The sequence below is a fragment of the Carcharodon carcharias genome, chromosome 2, assembly GCF_017639515.1.
Source record: "Carcharodon carcharias isolate sCarCar2 chromosome 2, sCarCar2.pri, whole genome shotgun sequence".
NCBI lineage: Eukaryota > Metazoa > Chordata > Chondrichthyes > Lamniformes > Lamnidae > Carcharodon > Carcharodon carcharias.
Window position 1 is genome coordinate 225,623,442 of NC_054468.1, and position 18,943 is coordinate 225,642,384.

The 18,943-nt window shown below is 43.1% G+C and overlaps 2 protein-coding genes across 3 annotated transcripts in view; one reads left to right on the plus strand and one right to left on the minus strand.

The window, feature by feature from the left end:
- Window positions 1-13,730, minus strand: part of nrbp1 (nuclear receptor binding protein 1) — a 94,173-nt gene extending 80,443 nt beyond the window's left edge. Inside the window, exon 1 of the mRNA XM_041182800.1 lies at window positions 13,175-13,730. Within this exon, the coding sequence (XP_041038734.1) occupies window positions 13,175-13,351 (177 nt within the window). The 5' untranslated portion in view covers window positions 13,352-13,730. The remainder of the gene's footprint in view (window positions 1-13,174) is intronic.
- Window positions 13,731-17,489: 3,759 nt separating this feature from the next.
- The window catches only part of ppm1g (protein phosphatase, Mg2+/Mn2+ dependent, 1G), a 32,696-nt gene continuing 31,242 nt past the window's right edge, over window positions 17,490-18,943 (plus strand). Inside the window, exon 1 of one of the 2 annotated variants that reach the window (XM_041182797.1) lies at window positions 17,490-17,644. In XM_041182797.1, the coding sequence (XP_041038731.1) occupies window positions 17,534-17,644 (111 nt within the window). In that variant the 5' untranslated portion in view covers window positions 17,490-17,533. The remainder of the gene's footprint in view (window positions 17,645-18,943) is intronic. The other variant, XM_041182798.1, reaches the window with a different exon arrangement.

Consider the following 18,943-nt stretch of genomic DNA (forward strand, 5'->3'; position numbering starts at 1 on the left):
ACTCGCCATAGCCCCTTCAGCAGCAACTCTCTACCATTGTTTTAGAAGGACAAGAGCAGCAGGTTCTGAGAAATGCCATCACAACCACAAGTCCCCTCCAAATCTCACAACCACCTACGCCACAGCAAATATAGTCATTACTTCATAGTCACTGGGTCAAATCACAAAATTTCCTACCCAAGAGATTTGTGGGATCAACTACATGACATTCAAGGTGTTCCACTATCACTAGGAATGAGCAATAAATGCCAATCTTACCAGCGATGAATAAAACAAAACAGGGGTTATTAAAATTTGCATAATCCTAGAAACTCAATATGCTGAAAATCATCCGGCATCTCTTTTCTTGTCCCTAGTGTAGTCAATTATATTTTGTTTGCATGCCAGGTTAAAAGTTAGCATTATAAATTATGGAATATGAAGGGATATCCTGATGCATCAGCTTTCAATGATCCTCTTTCTACATTCAAGGCAGGTCAATATTTTAGTTAAATTTGAAAACTTTCCACCACAATCCAATTTAGCAATCCTCTGGTCTTTGAAACAAAACAGAAATATCGCATTTCAAACATAGTACCTAACCATATACGGCTGATCTGGAACATCTCAAGCACTGTTAAATGTCTGACACATGTATCACTTAAACTACTTTCCACTGCATAGAACAAGGTCAGAGCTTTCTACTTACATTAGCAAAGTTTTCATACCAAGCCTCATTCACATTCTGCAGCTCGCTATCCTACATGTAGTGCGTAATTTACTTCATTCAGAAATGTCCCCACACCCCCACCATGTAGAAAATCACACCCCTTCAAGCAGAAAAATTCATCTTCGATCACTTAATCTGCCAGGGAAAAATAACAATACCCCTGTTTTGAGCAAAGCTAGAGATTCTTGAGAGGCGATTTCATCAATCTGAAGTGGAACAGTTCCTAAATAGAGGGATGATACAGTAAGGTAACCTTGGAAAGGAGGTAGTGATTAGGAGGTAGAAATCACTGAGAAATTGGTGTCTACCATAGATTCAAAACTGAATGTCTGAATTACAGCAGCGGAAAAGGGAACCCTTAAACAACAATAGATTTTGCATTAACGAATAAGTACAGGTCTCATTCACACGTGGCTCAATTTGTAAGTGCATTGCCCAATGTAGAACCAAACCACGTATGAAGGAACTTCAACAGACAATACATTTTCCAAATCATAAATTAATTCTTACAAAGTAGGGGGGGAGGGGTAAGCAAATCTTCAACAGCAAGAAAAAAGGGGAAGATCTACTCTATTTGTATCAACTCCAAATCAGTTGTAAAATCTACACCAGGGATGTTATCTGAATGCCTATACTATGCATCCAAAATGGCATTTTTAATCAAACACATAGCTCCTCTATTGAAAGCAAGCCATAATACATTAAAACTTCTGCCATTGTTCTGAGACCATGTGCAGAGCAGTGCTGACACATGAACCAATGGCAAAACTCCCAGCACTTGCAGTACAGCATCATTTTTAAATGTATTTCCATCCATTGTTTTATCTCTAACTTTTAGCCTATTTCGATCCCTTCCCCCCACCCCACCCCACTAGGGCTCGTCACTTACTTATCCTGCTTTCCACCCTTAATGTCTCCATTATCACATTCCTTAGTTAATATCACCACCATCAACACCCCTTTGTCCTTTTGTCTATGACATCTTTGGCAATCTCTTCTTTGCCTCCACCTATCACTGGCCCTCTATCCAGCTCTACCTGTCCCACCCCCTTCAACCAGCTTATATTTCACCTCATTTCTATATTTCCTCAGTTCTGATAAAGAATCATATGGATTTGAAATGTTAACTGTATTCCTCTCTGCAGATGCTGTCAGACCTGCTGAGTTTTTCTAGCTATTTTTGTTTCAGATTTCCAGCATCCACAGTATTTTGCTTTTATCTTAGTGTATAATCTCCAACTCAGCTGAAATTTTAGGGGAGTTACTAATGTCTTAGAATCAGAATGGTTACAGCACAGGAGGCTGCTATTCAGCCTGTCATGTCTGTGCCTGCTCTCTGCAGGAGCAATTCACCTAGTGCCACTCCCCCAACTTTTTCCCTTGTCCTACCAATTTTTCCTCTTCACATTCAATTTTCTTTTGAAAGCCACAACTGAATCTGCCTCCACCACACTCTCAAACAGTGCATTGCATGCACTGAATTATATTAAAAAAATGTACTGACCTTGCATATTCCGCATTATTGTTCTGGTATATGTTCATGGGCCTTGGAATATTAACAATCAGAGCTGCTTCTTGCGATGGGTTTTCTCCTTTCTACCAGAGTGTTCAAACATAAAAATATGTTTTGAACATACGAATGAGGAGTAGGCCACTCAGCCCTTTCAGCCTGCTCCGCCATTCAATAAGATCATGACCGATGTGATTTTAAGCTCAACTCCACATTCCTGCCTATCTCCGATAACCTTTCGCCCCCTTGCTTGAAGCAAAGCCTAACAGCTAACAATTCAAGATAGTTGCACAACAGATCATAAGAAACAGGAGTAGGCCATTTGCTCCTGAGGGCCTGTTCTATAATCCCATAAAACCCAAGTTGATCGTCTACCTTAACTACACTTTCCCGCCTTATCTCTATATCACTTAGTTCCTTATGGCCCCAAAACCTCTGTCTTTCTGAATATATCCGACCATGGAGCAGACAGTCCTCTGGGGTTGAGCGTGCCAAAGATTCAAAACTCTCGGTGACAAAATTTCTCTTAATCTCAGTCCTAAATTGCCGACACTTCATTTGGAGGCTGTGACCTCTGGTTCTTGGCTGCCTGGTATCATCTACCCTGTCAAGCCCCTGGAGAATTTTATAGGTTTCATGTGATCACATCTCATTCTTTGAAATGCTAAAATTGTTCATCCGTGGTTTAAAGATGCTACCTCCAGTTTAAAAGCATCCAGCCATTACTTACTCATTCAACACAAAAAGGTACCCACCAGCACCTAAAAGCTTTTTAATTACATATGTATTGCATACAATGCAGTTTCAATGCCATTAGAGTGGTGTTTTGAACTCTGCAAAGAAAATCAACCCATCAAAACCTTCTAAAAAAATGTTTCCTTTTTCTCTCTCACCCTGCAACAGAAATAACAAGTTTCATCTTTTGGCCTATTAAGTACTTGCCACAAATCAGTCTCAATGCACTGGGATAGAAATTGTTAACTGATTGCTTTCAGCAACTTCAAATGTCAGCCCCCTGCTTGATTTCCCCTTCTACTGCATTCATTCCATTTTGTAGCCTTTTTAATCACCTTGTGATTTTTTAATGGCTTTAACATCTGACTGACACCCTTTGCACAAGAAACCAAGCGCTCCTTCCTTTTCACCATTGTAAGTTCTAGTTGCTTTTTAGTAAGACATGCATGTTGTTATTTTGTAAAATTAGCTTATCTACATTCTACCTTTATCTCCTTAACCCACCCACTCGTGTGTCTTGGTGAGTCCTATATGGGTCATTGCTACCCATCCAACAATTTTAAATGAAGCATCTCCACCTGAAACATGCATTGCTGTCATTTGCTGCTTGTGTGCCAGATTTCCAACAATCCCCATGTTTTTGTGCCTCAGTTATTGTTCTCTCCCTTTTTGGTTTCTAGTTGTCAGTTATCTAGAAGTCTTATGTGCACATCCTCCATTATCAGCAGCTACAAAAGGAAATACCAAACACATGACATGCACAGCTCCCAGCAATTTTTATCACTGTTGAATGAAATCCTCCCACCAAGTCATGTGTAGAGATCCCTTTGTAGCATTATTTCATTCTAACCTAGTGACCCATTTACCACAACCACTCCCTGGAAACCCACTAAGCAATGAATTAATCTGAACTCTCACAGCAATAAATGAATCACAGCAGTGCCTTCTGGATTCCTCCTTTTAAAATATTACTGACCTTAGTGCAATTTTGAAAACTTTGTACCTTTATGAAGATTTCAAAACCAGCAAATTTTAACAAGTTACTTTACACAATGTTATTCCACTGAATTTACACAATCAAACAGCCCTAAAAATAAGAGGTTATGTTATAATCATTTGATTTTTCACTGCACCTTCAGACAAAACTATTCAGCTTCTGTCCTGTACCTCTATTTATACAGCAAGAACCACAGCCAAGCTCACTTTGTAATGTGTAGCAAAATACTTTAACCATGCTGTCCCCAAAACAATGCTTTTTAAACTTATTGCACATTGGCAGATTACTCAACCACGTGTTTGGGGGAGTGGGACGTGGAAGAACAGGGTGGTGGGAGGCTACAATAGCAAACTTGTTCCTAACCACAGTAGTGCTGCATGAAGGTCATGCAGGGGCTTGGCTATGACACTCCTGTAGCTGAATCACCTACAGTCACTCTGTCTAGGTTATCAAAGGAAGAATATGTTGTTGGACAAGCTATGGAAGGGTTTCCAGCCTCTATAAAACCACACTTCAGCACAAATCAACATTTTCATCTTGATTTGTTTTGTCCATTTTTAATAAGAGTACTGATACATTGTTAAAGCTGAATTTTACCACACCAATGTAATTTTTAAATATAAATTTTTAAACAACTGCTATCCATATCACCTTTCAGAATGAAGATATTCACTTTCAGCCAGTTATGGCCACTTTATGTGGTGCAGCTGTCCTCACTATGAATTTATCAGACTAATTTTACGGATGAGCCTTGCAGCTGGTCAAAAAGACTTTCATCTCATTAATCTAAGCTGGGTACAAAATGAGGCCCCAGAGGGGTGAAAACAGTAGAGAATCCTGCTGCATTCAATCTCTGCACAGTACTTCAGGATAAAGTTAAAGCAATGAAGGAGTCACATATTCTGTACCAAGAATACCATCATTAATCAATGTGAAACCCACTGGAAATTATCAGCACAGAACTGTAATGATTAAACTAAATAAAACACAAGTATAAGTGTAAAATATACTAAAGAGCAATTCTAAGGCTGCACTTTAATATCAGGGATATTATTTCAGGACATACTATATTATGTATACTATATTGTATACATGCAAATCTCAGCAGAGAGTGATAAAGAGATAGAATAAATTATACAAAGCACCTTTAAAATAAAAAGTCTCAAATTGTTTCACAGGAGCATTATGAAACCAAATATGTCAGCAAGCCATAAAAAGAGATCTTGAAGCTTGGTCAAAAAGATAAATGTTAAAGGAGAAGAGGGAGGTAGAGAGGTGAAAAGGTTTATGGGAGGAATTCCAGAGCTTAGGACACAAGTAGTTGAAGGCACATCTAACAACAATGGAGGAATTAAAATACACAATACCTGGGGAATCTGCTTCAATCTTTACCACATCTAGATAATTGTATTTTTAAATTAAAAAGATTACAAGTCCTCCTGTCCTACGACATTTTACAGCTCTTACAGTAGCACAAGGTAACAGTCATGGTAACAAGGTTAAAAGTACATATGTATCCTCCCAAATGAGGGGAGAGGGAGGGGGATTCAGGAAGACAAAGTGCCCACAAAATTCTGGACAATACATTCTCAAGGGCAATTAGGGATGGGCAATAAAAATGTTGGCCCAGCCAGTGATGACCACATCCCGTGAAAGAATGAAAAGAAAATTAGCAAGATGTCAACCTCTCCTCAATTCTAATTGTGGTAAGACAATTATCCACTCTGCATCAATTTGCAGTATAGAAATTACCAAAGCCATCATTCTACACTGAAAAGAATGTACAAACTTTGAATAAAAATATAACTAACCACTTCTAAGATAAATTAAGGATAAAATACATTCGGCCAAACAATTTCATGAACCCTGTGCAGCAATGTAACACTAAAAAACTTAGTTGCAGGACTATAATGGGCACAGTTACGTTTTTGCATATCATGTATGAAGCTTTAGTTATGTGCAAATAAAACATAATAGGAATAAGCCAAGAATGCTAACCATATAAAAAATAAGTTGGATTTAATGCATTAAAATTGATGCAAGAAACAATTCCACAAAATGGAGATCAAGGCATTTTTTGAGCTGGGCAAAGTTGAATAAAGGATACATTCAGGCAAGTGAATTAGAAAAGTGTTTTATAACCACACTAGTCAACCAAATTCCAAAAAGGAATGCAAAACCTTGGCGTGCGATGCATGCGATTTCATTTTGAAACCGTTCCTCACATCCCAGGAGAGAACAAGAAGTCCATACTACAAGGTATTGAATATCTCCTGTATTTATAAATGGAAGTTGCTCTTTTCTGCTGCCTAGAATACTACAGGCTTTTTCAAAGTAAGGTAACTTCACTTCTTGCACAAGTCTCTATATAAACAGGGGAAAGAGGTAGAAACTTTAAGTAAACCTAATGAAACATTATTTCAAACTGACATTTGCTTAAAGACACTGATCTGTCAACACACACGGTTTACCAAATCTCAAACTACAATGGCATTCTTAACACCTTCGGTCTGTCTTCAAGCATGACCCAGACCTCCCTGTCTCTTGCCATTTCAACACACCACCCTGCTCTCACGCCCACATGTCCGTCCTTGGCCTGCTGCAATGTTCCAGTGAAGCTCAATGCAAACTGGAGGAGCAGCATCTCATCTTCCGACTAGGCACTTTACAGTCTTCCGGACTTAATATTGAGTTCAACAATTTCAGATCATGAACTCTCGCCTCCATCCCCACCCCCTTTTTCCAATAATTTATAATTTTTAAAATATATTTTTCTTATCCCACCTATTTTAAAATTTATTTCGATCTATCGTTTTATCTCCACCTTTTAACCCATTTCGATCCCTTCCCCCCACCCCACCCCATTAGGGCCATCTGCCACTAGCTTGTCCTGCTTGCTACCCTTAATGTCCCCGTTAGCACATTCCTTAGATAATATCACCACCGTCAACACCCCTTTGTCCTTTTGTCAATGACATCTCTTCTTTGCCTTCACCTGTCACTGGCCCTCTATCCAGTTCTACCTGTCCCACCCCCTTCTACCAGCTTATATTTCACCTCATTTCTCTATTTCCTTAGTTCTGATGAAGAGTCATACGGACTCGAAACATCAACTGTATTCCTCTCCGCAGATGCTGTCAGACCTGCTGAGTTTTTCCAGGTATTTTTGTTTCTGTTTCAGATTTCCAGCATCCACAGTATTTTGCTTTTATCATGGCATTCTTAAGCACTGACTGCTCAGATTTCCACTGAGATTAGGCAGTAGAAGGAAGTGGTTACTTTTGGACACGTAGCTTGATAAAGACAACCTGCATTGTGCTCAACAAAAATCTTTGCAAAGAAAACTGAGCATTTTCTACAGCTTAGATAAACATTAAATATACAATGTAAATTCCATTTAATATTGCATCTCTCAAACAAATCAGATGGTTACAGAGAATGTCAAAACTGCCAGAGTTATTTTGAAACCATTCAAGGAAACTAACTTTATCTAAAAGATAATATTTCACTCTCAAAGTGAATCATCTGAAACCAAGGGATTAGTTTGAATGCTAATCGTATTCACTTTACAACAACTCAAATTTTAAAACTTTAAGCTTACAATGTCACCACATTAAGTGTTCATTGAGATAGTCTAATATTCCTGGTGGTATTAGAGAAAGTCTGATTCAATTTTTAACATTGTTTATTCTGTCTCTGAACATCAGCTGCCTGAAGTTTGAGGCAAAGCAAAATAGTTCCACTGGTGAAGCACGCCTCTGCACTAAAGTCTAACATCTATTGATGATGTTCACCTTTCTCTCACAATAAAGGGACAGGTTGCACCAGCACACAACCATATGAATGTCTTCGATTTCTTTTAAAATAAGATAGAAACACCAAAATCAAAGATTGAAATTGGCAATTCAAGTTCAGCAAAAAATTGCATAGCAATGAATTCAGAGATGGTGAATTAGTGCATTCAGTACATGATAACAGTTTGGATTAAGTCAGGAAAATGAAAGCGTTCCTTTCACCTTATTTACAGCCCAAATCCCTTTCTATAAACGGTAGTGTAGCACAAAGCCACACAGCCAGGTTCATTTCTAGTTTTCTACTGAACTGGGCATTTGGTGAGCTTAGCTGGAACAATTAGTACAATAGTTATCCATGGTCCCTAAGCTATAAAGGAAAATGAAAAATTAGCCCAGGTTCTCAATGTAATGGATGACACCTACTGGGAAGTGCACAAATGCAGAGATACAGTGAGCACAAGATCAAGGTTGCCTGTGATGACAAACTGCACTCCCCCCACCCTCAAAATCACCCACCCACCCAGAGAAAATAGTCCATCTACATTCAGTGCAGATATAGGCACGAAGGATGAGCAAGCTGCTGGTACACTGTCAGAATACCTCAACATGAGTCAGGAGTATAGGGGAGAAAATTTACACCAAGAACTTTGTACCCCAGCAGAGATGACTTAACCAAGTGAGGAAACCTGCAACACTTTGCTGTCCTCTGAACTCCAACACATACGACTGTTTTGCTGCCCAACACATACAGCATTTTGGCAATTAAAATTGGTTCCATCTTAATTATCTGCCCTTGAGACTCATCCTTATATCTGTCATGCCATGTTCATAAATTCCCAGATATTCAGCAAGAATTTTCTGTCAATTACACGTAAACTGTTTTTCACTTTGCAAATTAACAACCATTATCATGTAAATATTTCACATTTCCTGTTCTAAAATCCTAAGTGTCTTGTATTAGAAGTCTCTACCATCGCCCAGGCTTAGGGCATTTAAATGACACAATTCAGGCACTATTTAAATACAAGTTGTTAGTTACGTACTTCTGCATGAGCCAAATATAGGCTGTACAGCAGCTGGATTTTACCCAGTTATATTTCAGTTAAATGAATAAAAGAGGTATTGATCGTCATGCTTTCTTTCAACCCATTTAAAAACTTGAAGATGGTAAATTGGTAGCATGGTTTCCCTGGGTCTCACAGCACCCAATCTCCTCTCTGGATGAGCAAAATTTATGACCCAGATTTTTGACAAAACCATTTCAAAATCTCTTTACCTGTGAGGTCAACAAAGTGACCTCGCTAGGAAGGAGATCTGGTTTGGTGTACCTCTCTGGAGGCAATAAAAGTTTTTTTTTTTAAACAAAAAAGTGCATTTTCCTGCTACTAAAACAAAAATGGTGATGCACCTTGGATTAAAAAATATCCCTCAACTCACATTCTCCTTCAAGTCAGAAATTAGCTGTACCTTCATGAATGATGCAAGTTACAAGATTTCACCATAGAAGTGCAACTTTTGCAAGAATGCTTTATGTTACACCTTAAGTGAACAAGCCAATTTGCTAAAGATTATTGATCTCATTTCAAATACAAGCTCCCTAGTGCCATGCCACTGGTCAGTCAACAACACTAGATCTGTCCAGCATTAAGGGTGACAAAGCACTGGCAGCATGTTGCACACAAGCTACAAAAATAAACCTGTCAACTCTCTACTTTATAAGCAAAGACAAAATAAACACTTCTCGTTTTGAAAGCTAAGTTACTTATCTAGGTTGCCTGGCACCCTCCGTCATCCTGCCCAAGTCTATGGGTTCATATGTGAAAGTCAGTGAGAGGAGGCAAATTATTCAATTGCAGGAAGATCACATTATTCATCCACCTGATAGTCAGACAGATCCTGTCCTGGCTTGACTTCCACAGCTCTGAAGAAAAAGCTGGAAAACACTGATGTGCATGGCAATCAATTCTTAGCTCCGTCATAAACAATAGGAAGGAAAACAAATTGTAACTTCTCCCTAGCTAATTCCATTAGTGCTGTTTGCGCCTTCATTTCACAGTAAGCATTATGTTGTAAAACAAAGGACAGGGAGAAAGGAAATGAAAAATTGATTTCTACCACAGTCATTCCCCTCAGCTTGTAATCATATTAAAGAGAAGTGATACTCCAAGGTGCTTTATGGTTAATCCTGTCCAATTTGTCAATTTTCTGCTCTCTTGACCCTCTTCCCACTAAATTGGTGACCGTTCAATTTCCTTTCATGGCCCTAATATTAGCTTACATTATAAATGGTTCCTTCTCCTCAGGTGCTATCACTCTTTCAATTCTATTTTTTAATCATCCCTTCTTCAAAAGAAAACGATACTCAAACCTCCTGGCCTTGCAAACTACCTTCTCTTCCAGGATTCTTGGACATATTTCTTACCCCTCAAATTTGTGACTGTCCCCCACAACTCCACCGATGCTCACCGATTAATTTTATACCTCTGTATTTTCTGACCCTGCCACAGCACTAATAAAAGTCACAAATTACATTTTCTATGTATCTCCCCACAGCCTTTGACACTGTCAACCAGACTAATCTCCTGAAATGCTGCTCCCCCACTGTCCAGCGGGAAACCCCATATCCACTGTTACCCAACCAAACATAACCAGAGCTTCTCCATCAATGGCTTCTATTCCCACCACACAAACCATTCACAATGCAGTCACTTATGGATCCAGTCTTGGCCCCTTCCTTGTCGTCATCTACAAGTTTCATCTCAATGGCATCATCCGAAGAGAGGACTCAAATTATACATGTATGCTGATAACATCCGGCTCAACCTCTCCAACACCTCAAGACTGCTCCATTGTCTTAGTATTGTCAACTTGCTTGTATAACATCCAAATCTGAATGAACTATGATTTCCTCCAGTTAAGCAATGGGAAGAATGAAGACATAATTTACCCATCCTATAAACTCCACATCCATGCCACCAATTTCATGTCCCTTCCCTGTCAGTTTGAAGCTGACTGTTGGGAACCTCAGCATTTGACCACTGAGTTTCCAACCCCATAACCCCACCATCAAGGACCATCTTTTAGATCTGAAACATCACTTGCCTCTGTTCTTGCCTTAATCCAGCCACTGCCAAAACTACCATCCATGTCTTCATCACCCCCAGATTCAACTTTCCCACAGTTCTCACAGCTGACTTCCCACTGTCACCATAAACTTCCTCTGAAACAAAAACTCTACTGCCAATAACCTAAACTATTCCAAGCTGTGCTCATCTATCACCTTGTTCTGACTTAATAGGTCCCAGTTTTGCAACATCAATTTAACATTCTTTTTCTCATCTACAAATCCCTTCATAGCCTACCCACCTCCTATACCATCGTCCAGCCCTACAACCCCACAAGAACTCTGCATTACATCAATTCTGGACTCCTGTGCACCCCCACTTACTTCCCTCTACCACTGGCAGCCATGTCCTCAGCTATCTAGGCACTTTCCTCTGGAATTTTCACCATAAACAACTTTAGGTCTTTCTCCTTCTCTAACATACTCTTTAAAACCTATTTTTTTGGTTAAGTTTTTAGTAACCTCTCCCAATATCAAGTTCGGCTTGGCATTGATATGGGGATCGAATGTTCTTAGGCTGAGATGAGGTTGAAGGGGAAGAAGTCAGATGTAGGAAGGAATGAGACTATGAAAGAATAAAAACACAGGGAGAGGAATCCTAAATTAGAGGAACAGAAGCCACTGCAGGTCAGCAAGGACAGGGTGATGAATGAGAAACTGGGTACAAAAGCATTGGAATACTATAGCCAAGATTGAAGGTGACAAAGCACGAATAAGGGTTTCAACAGATCAGCTGAAGCAGGTGACATGAGAAATGACATGACATGGAAGGAGATGGTTTTTGGGATGAAGACCCTCTGGGGGCAGAAGTTCAGCTCAAAAACACAGCTTAAGTAAAGCTAACTCAGAGAGGAGCTCATGGCTGAGAGACTACAGGTGAATTTAAATTCATGTATATGGAAAAAGTCATAACCCTTCTATTGAGGAGGGAAAATATAAAATGAGGTCATTCATTCTGCAGCATGGTATTTCCAAGTATGGAATAGCACAAGATCACACCTGCAAAATGTGTCCAGTTTTGAATGGGAATGACAACTGAATTTTGATGACTACTGGACAATTGATTTCCGATAGTAAGCAGTGAAATAAAACTTGCCATCATTGTGCTTAGAAGCAGCCTATATGACATACAAGTTTCAATCACAATGGCTTAGCACCTGTCTCTATCCAAGGTATCTGCTGTCAACAAAGTCCAAGCCCAATAACACTGCCCCCTTTCCGAACAGTATGGATTGCATATTCGATGGAATAAAAATACTAGACTCCTATATTACAAACCTTAGCAGACTAATATGCAAGTGGCTGGATATTTTCTTCCAGAGAAAACTTGACTTAAAAGAATACAGCTGCAACCTCCAAAAAAAAAAACACAAAACAGTATGACAAACAGAATCCTAACTTCCATGGGCTGATGAGAGTGCAAATGACATATCACTGGAGGCTCAGCGTTTTCTTAACACAGGAGTTAAATGGGTAGGGAGGGAAGCAGAAGTAGAAGCATTCACAGATCCATTCTGCTATTTTGCAAGCTGCATTACTTATCTGATCAAGAGTCTCCACTGCCCAGACATAAACCAGTCCTTCTTTTCGCCATAGACAAGGGAGTCTGTTTTACATCATCAACTTGTTCCATTTTCATGTTATTGATTTACAAAGAAAATACAAAAAAACACACACACAGAGAAGTCTGGACAAGCTTGTTTCAGATTTAAGCTTTTACCCATCCACCACCCCCTCCCAAAAAAAAGGGAAGCTGGGGGGTTTAAAATGCTGCAGTTAGAGGGGAGTGGGTTGCTGGGGGGGCGGGGGGAGTGGGTTGCTGGGGTGGGGGGGGGGAGTGGGTTGCTGGGGGGGGCGGGGGGAGTGGGTTGCTGGGGGGGCGGGGGGAGTGGGTTGCTGGGGGGGCGGGGGGAGTGGGTTGCTGGGGGGGGCGGGGGGGAGTGGGTTGCTGGGGTGGGGGGGGGGGGGAGTGGGTTGCTGGGGTGGGGGGGGGGGGGAGTGGGTTGCTGGGGTGGGGGGGGGAGTGGGTTGCTGGGGGGGCGGGGGGAGTGGGTTGCTGGGGGGGCGGGGGGAGTGGGTTGCTGGGGGGGCGGGGTGAGTGGGTTGCTGGGGGGGCGGGGGGAGTGGGTTGCTGGGGTGGGGGGGGGGAGTGGGTTGCTGGGGGGGCGGGGGGAGTGGGTTGCTGGGGGGGCGGGGGGAGTGGGTTGCTGGGGGGGCGGGGGGAGTGGGTTGCTGGGGGGGGGGGGATGAATTGCCTTCAGCAGGTCACCCCGCCGCTCCGCTCGTCTTTTCATTAAGAGCTCACCTCCTCCCTCCGCTTCTGCCAGCGACCACACGGACTCTCCTCCAGGATCTCGCTCTCGTCCTCGCTCTCATCCTCCTCCTCGTCATCCACCTCGGCGGGCGCGTTCATGGCCTCGGCCGCCTTGTCCGCCACTGCGGCCACCGCCGCCGCTGTCGCCGCTTTCTCCCCTTCCGACATGACGACCCACCACCACCAGCAGCAGCAGCACCACCACCACACCCCCTGATACCCTCCCTTTGGAATGGCCCCGGCTCCTCAGACACTCTGGGGCCGGGGGAGGGAAAACACCCGGAGACAGGGATGGGAGGGAAGGGGGGGGGGGGGGGGGGGGATCGGAAAGACCTCGTCGAATGATTGAACAATTAAGCTTTTTTTTTCTCTCCTCCTCCTCCTCCCTTCAAGATGTTGGGAGCTTTATAAACGAACCCAGACGCCCGTCCGATTTCCTCACTCGGATTTTCACTGATCCCTTTCCCTCCTCCTTACCCCACGCTAATGGCGACCACAAACTGCGGCTCCATTCGCTCGAGCGCTCGGACTCGCTCCAGCCGCCCCGCCCACTTCCCCCTCCGGGGGGGTGGAAGCCGGGCGACGGCTTGATGGGCGTCCAGGCTGCCCAATCAGCACCAGCCGGCTGCCACGCCAGGGGAGAGGGAGGGGGCGGGGGCGGTGGCGCTGACGTCAGAGCTGGCGCGCGGTACGCCTTTCTGCCTAACGGTTATGTCACGCGCGGTGCGGAGTGACGTAAGGGGGGGGGCAGGGCTTCGGTGTCAGCAGCTCTCCCGCCATTGGCGGCTCCGGCCGCTTCCTTATGACGGTCTCCACCAGTCAAGCCCCAGCGACGGATATGATTGATAGTTAAAGCAACCAATGGGACTCGGAAAAGGCGGGGTTCTGCGTGTATGCCTGTGCATGGGGACCATTTTGAAACAAGAATAAAAATACGTGGAAAAACTCAGCAGGTCTGACAGCATCTGTGGAGAGGAACACAGTTAATGTTTTGAGTCTGTATGACTCTTCATCAGAACTAATGAAAAATAGAAGAGAAGTGAAATATAAGCTGGTTTAAGGGGGGTGGGACAAGTAGAGCTGGATAGAGGGCCAGTGATAGGTGGAGATAACCAAAAGATGTCACAGACAAAAGGACAAAGAGGTGTTGAAGGTGGTGATATTATCTAAAGAGTGTGCGAATGGGGACGTTAAGGGTAGAAAGCAGGACGAGCAGGGTACAGATAGCCCTAGTGGGGGTGGGGTGGGGTGAAGGGATCGAAATAGGCTAAAAGGTGGAGATAAAACAATGGATGGAAATACATTTAAAAATAATGGAAATAGGTGGGAAAAGAAAAATCTATATAAATTATTTCCAGCATCCACAGTTTTTTGCTTTTATCTTAGGGACCATTTTGAAGTTTATCTGCCGAGTGCTCAGGGTTGCCAACCGTCCAGGATTGGCCTGGAGTCTCCAGGAATTGGAGATCAATCCCCAGGACACTGCTGTGTGCATCACTGGAGAAAAAATATAGAGAAATTAAAAAATATTGTGTTTTTTTTCCCCAGTACTTTTTGAACATTTCTCTTTTACTAGAAATAAAAAAATTGTAAACGGGGAGCTGTTTGGTTGACAGTCGAGCATCATTCAATTGAGTAATGATTCTTTTTGCTTTCCAATTGACGTAGGAAGGCAGTCCGTCACAAAGATGGATGTGATGGCCGACTAATGGCTGGAATCATATGATGAAACCTGCAGGAATATATTTAATTGCAACCCTAAGAGCACTATAAGTAATGAATTCAACTACCCTGTTTACAATTTATAGGTTTTTTTAAAAAGTTATTGAGATTGTTTATTCCTTGCTTTCCAAGTTCATTTTAAATGCAATTTACAGAAGCCAAGTACTGTGGATGGAAATCTGAAAGGAAAGCCAAAAAAATGCTGGTGACACGCAGCAGGCCAAGCAGTATCTGTGGAGAGTGAAACAAGAGTTAATGTAAAATAAAAGCAAAATATTGCTGGATGCAGAAGGTGCTGGAAAAACTCAGCACGTCTGGTAGCATCTATGGAGAGGGAAACTACCCATTTCAGGTCGATGACCTTTGATCAGATCTTGTTCTGATGAAATAGTAACTCTGTTACTCTCCACAGATGCTGCCTGACCTGCTGAGTATTTCCAACAGTTTTTGTTTTTATTTCTGATTTCCGGTTTCGTTCCTCAGTCATCTCTTCCATTCAGAACTCATGGGACTCAAAATGCAAACTTCCCATCCCTTTCAGTAATTGTCATCTCCACTGCAAATTTGCAAGCACCTCAGACCTGACCCAACAAAATAAACGGTTTGCTTTAACCATCTAACTTAAGACCAATTCACAAGTGAAACAGCTTATTTTAAGTTAAGCATGGCACCTCAGAGACACCATATCAGTCTTTGTAATGAAAAGATTTCCCCGGCTTTCTTTCAGCTTACATAATAAGAAAATGCTGCAAATGCTCAGCAGGTCAGGCATCTGATGAAGGGTAAAAGTAAAAAACTGCGGAAGCTGGAAATCCAAAACATAAACAAAAATACCTGGAAAAACTCAGCAGGTCTGGCAGCATCTGCGGAGAGGGACACAGTTAACGTTTCGAGTCCGAATGACCCTTCAACAGAACTAAGTAAAAATAGAGAGAAAAAGAGCCTTTTTTGATTCCTTCACCCCACCCCATCCCCACTAGGGCTATCTGTAGCTTGTTTGTCCTGCTTTCTGCCCTTAGCACATTTTTTAGATATCACCACCTTCAACACCTCTTTGTCTTTTTGTCTGTGACATCTTTTGGTTATCTCCACCTATCACTGGTCCTCTATCCAACTCTACTTGTCCCACCCTCCCCTTAAACCAGCTTATATTTCACCTCTCTTCCATTTTCACTTAGTTCTGTTTAAGAGTCATACGGACTCGAAACGTTAACTGTGTCCCTCTCCGCAGATGCTGCCAGCCAGACCTGCAGAGTTTTCCCAGGTATTTTTGTTTTTGATCTGATGAAGGGTCACCACTTAGTCTGCACCTCTCTCCCCAGTTGCTGCCCTGACCTGCTGAGTATTTCCAATATATTTTATTTCGTTTCCAGTGTGTTGCTTTTGTGTTAGTTTTTCCTTCAAGATATTCCTAGCGGTGAGATGCAAAATTTATTGATGCAAGGGAAGGGTCATTTCACAACTTTGACTTTCCATCCAGCTGTGTTAGTAACGACTTCGAATGCTTTTGTCTCTGGGACAAATCTTGTCAGATTTCCCCAAGCATCAGTTCCTTTCATTCGGAGGATGGTGGTTCTGCCTGGTAGCTTTTACATACCATTAAGCCACATACTTCCTCTGGGCCTATTCATTACTGTCGACGAAGCTCAGCTGACAGGTACAGCCTACAAAGTAATCAGCAAGAATAAAATCCTGTGCGTGCATTTTTTTTTTCAACGTGGAGGATTCTGGAATTTGTAGTTCTATGGTTAGAACTTCCGGTAAGGGCGTTAAAAAAACCCCGCGCTTTTCTCACGTCATTTCCTGGCGTACCGGCTGCAGGAAGTGACCCGCTCGTCCGCCATGTTCCAAAGCGTCACGTGACCGGCGGTTTTTTTTCTTTCCGGCCTGTGTCCGTTTAACCCCTTCGCCTCGATTTATTTTTTAAAAAAATATATTTTTTTTAAAGTTTAAGACTTGAGGGAAAAGTTAACCAGAATTTTTGAGGAGGAGGAGGAGGAGGAGGGTCACACATTTATTACATGTTTACACATAATCCTGAGGGGAGCGGGGACCGATCGACGAGAATCTTTTGCTCGAAGTTTATTTTTTAAAAAAAGAGGGAGCCAGGGAGGGAAAGTCCTTTCCAGGGGGGAGAGGAAGGAAAAAAAAACCCGCGGTTTTTCAGCGAATGAAGCTGGAGGCTCGCGGCGTGTAGGAGGGTGTAGTGACGGGCGCGCTGCTAGGCCCGGTTACCCTGGTGACCGGCCGTTGGCGCCGACTCCCCTTTCCGTTTCCCCCCCTCCCCCACCTCAGCCCCGCCCCGCATGCGCCTGAGCTCCTCCCCCCTCCCCCCCAACCTCTCTCTCTCTCTCTCTCTCTCTCTCTCTTTCCTCCCCTCCCCCTCTCTCTTCCCTGTCAGTCCCCTGCCGGCCTTCTGCCCGCTTCCTTCTCCTCTCGCACGGCCTAGGCGGATCGAGCCCCAATCTGCGGGCCCCAGGAGGAGGAGGAGGAGGAGGAGCGGCGGCGAGGAGGAGGAGGAGGAGGTGCTGCTGCTGGTGGCGGCGGTGGGAGGAGGAGGAGGAGGAAGGAAGAAAGAAAGAAAGAAGAGGAGGAGGAGGAGGAGGAGGAGGGGGAAGTAGCAGCAGTATGGGTGCTTACCTGTCGCAACCCAACACGGTGAAGAGCTCCTGCGAGCAATGCACCGACAAATTCGGCTTTGGCGTCTCGGCCATGCAAGGCTGGAGGGTCTCCATGGAGGTGAGTGAATGAATACGCACACACACACACACACGCGTTACCCACAAGGGGCCTTGCATTGTGGGCTTCGCCTTCGTCCTGCCCGGGGGGGGTGGGGGGGGGGGAAGCTCCCTGTGTGTTTGACCCGCCGCCGCCGCCGCCGCCGCCGCCTTGTTAAACCGCCTTCGCTAACGGACGGGAGCGGGCAAGGTTGGTGTTGGTGATAGCCCCGTCAAGAAACGGACGGCGGCGGCGGCGGCGGTGGTGGTGGTGGTGTGCCTGTTAACCCTTGCGATCGGTGGTCGAAATCCGCTTGAGTGAAACCTCAGCAAGAGTGACCATTCTCCGATACCTCGTGGAGGAAACACTTGAGCCAACGTTTTTGATCTGCAGAGGGGACGTGTTCGGTTTATGCAAGCCTCTTATCAAAACTGCATGGCTTACCGCACCTCAAGTGTTACACACGTGCAAAAAGTTGTTGAGACTTGCCCGCATTCTCATGATTGTTAGCTGAGTGAATGAAAGCAGGATTTAATGTTAATAGTTTGTTGTTTTTTTTTTTACACAACTTTCCAATAATTGGTAACCTGCATTTTGCTTTCAGACACTGGGGCCCACCGCATGTTTTCAGAATTTTGTTGCCGTTTCAGATTGCACTTTGTCTTGGGTGGTGCCATACTAGTTGTAGTACATAGTGAAACTCTTCGTTGTCACTCACTCTGATGAGAGTGCTCAAATTACCTACAGTTCACAGGTGGGCATCTAATCGAGACTCGTACAACCCTTGTGCTCTAAATCCCACAGGAGAGGGCAGAGATTGTAACTACCACAGTGAAAGATGGGTTGGTTTAAAAGTCATAGAGGAAAATGAAAATCAGGAGCTAAAAACAAACATACTGGAAATAAACCTGCAGGCTTGCCAGCATCTGAAAATATGTTAGATGCTTCTTAGAGCAATATATAATTATCACATGTTTATGCATGAAATCTTCAAGTGATTTGATTATTTAGAGGTGTAAGATGAATTAATGTATCTGACTCCTTATCCTCATCTGGCAAGTAATCTATTGTATAAAATAAGAAAGAAAAGGTCTCTACGGCAAATCAATGTAATTATATAATTTGAAAGACAAAACTCCAAGTGGCCAGAAATAACTATTGACCTATAGCTCATACCTGATAGGACTGAGGAGCTTCTAACTCCAGCCCAATCCTGGCCAATTTATTTGCAGTTCAATTCAGTGACTACATTTGGAAATAGTTGAGTTTGGGTGACTGCAGTATGGAATATGAAGGAGATTCTTAATGGCATTCTTTTGG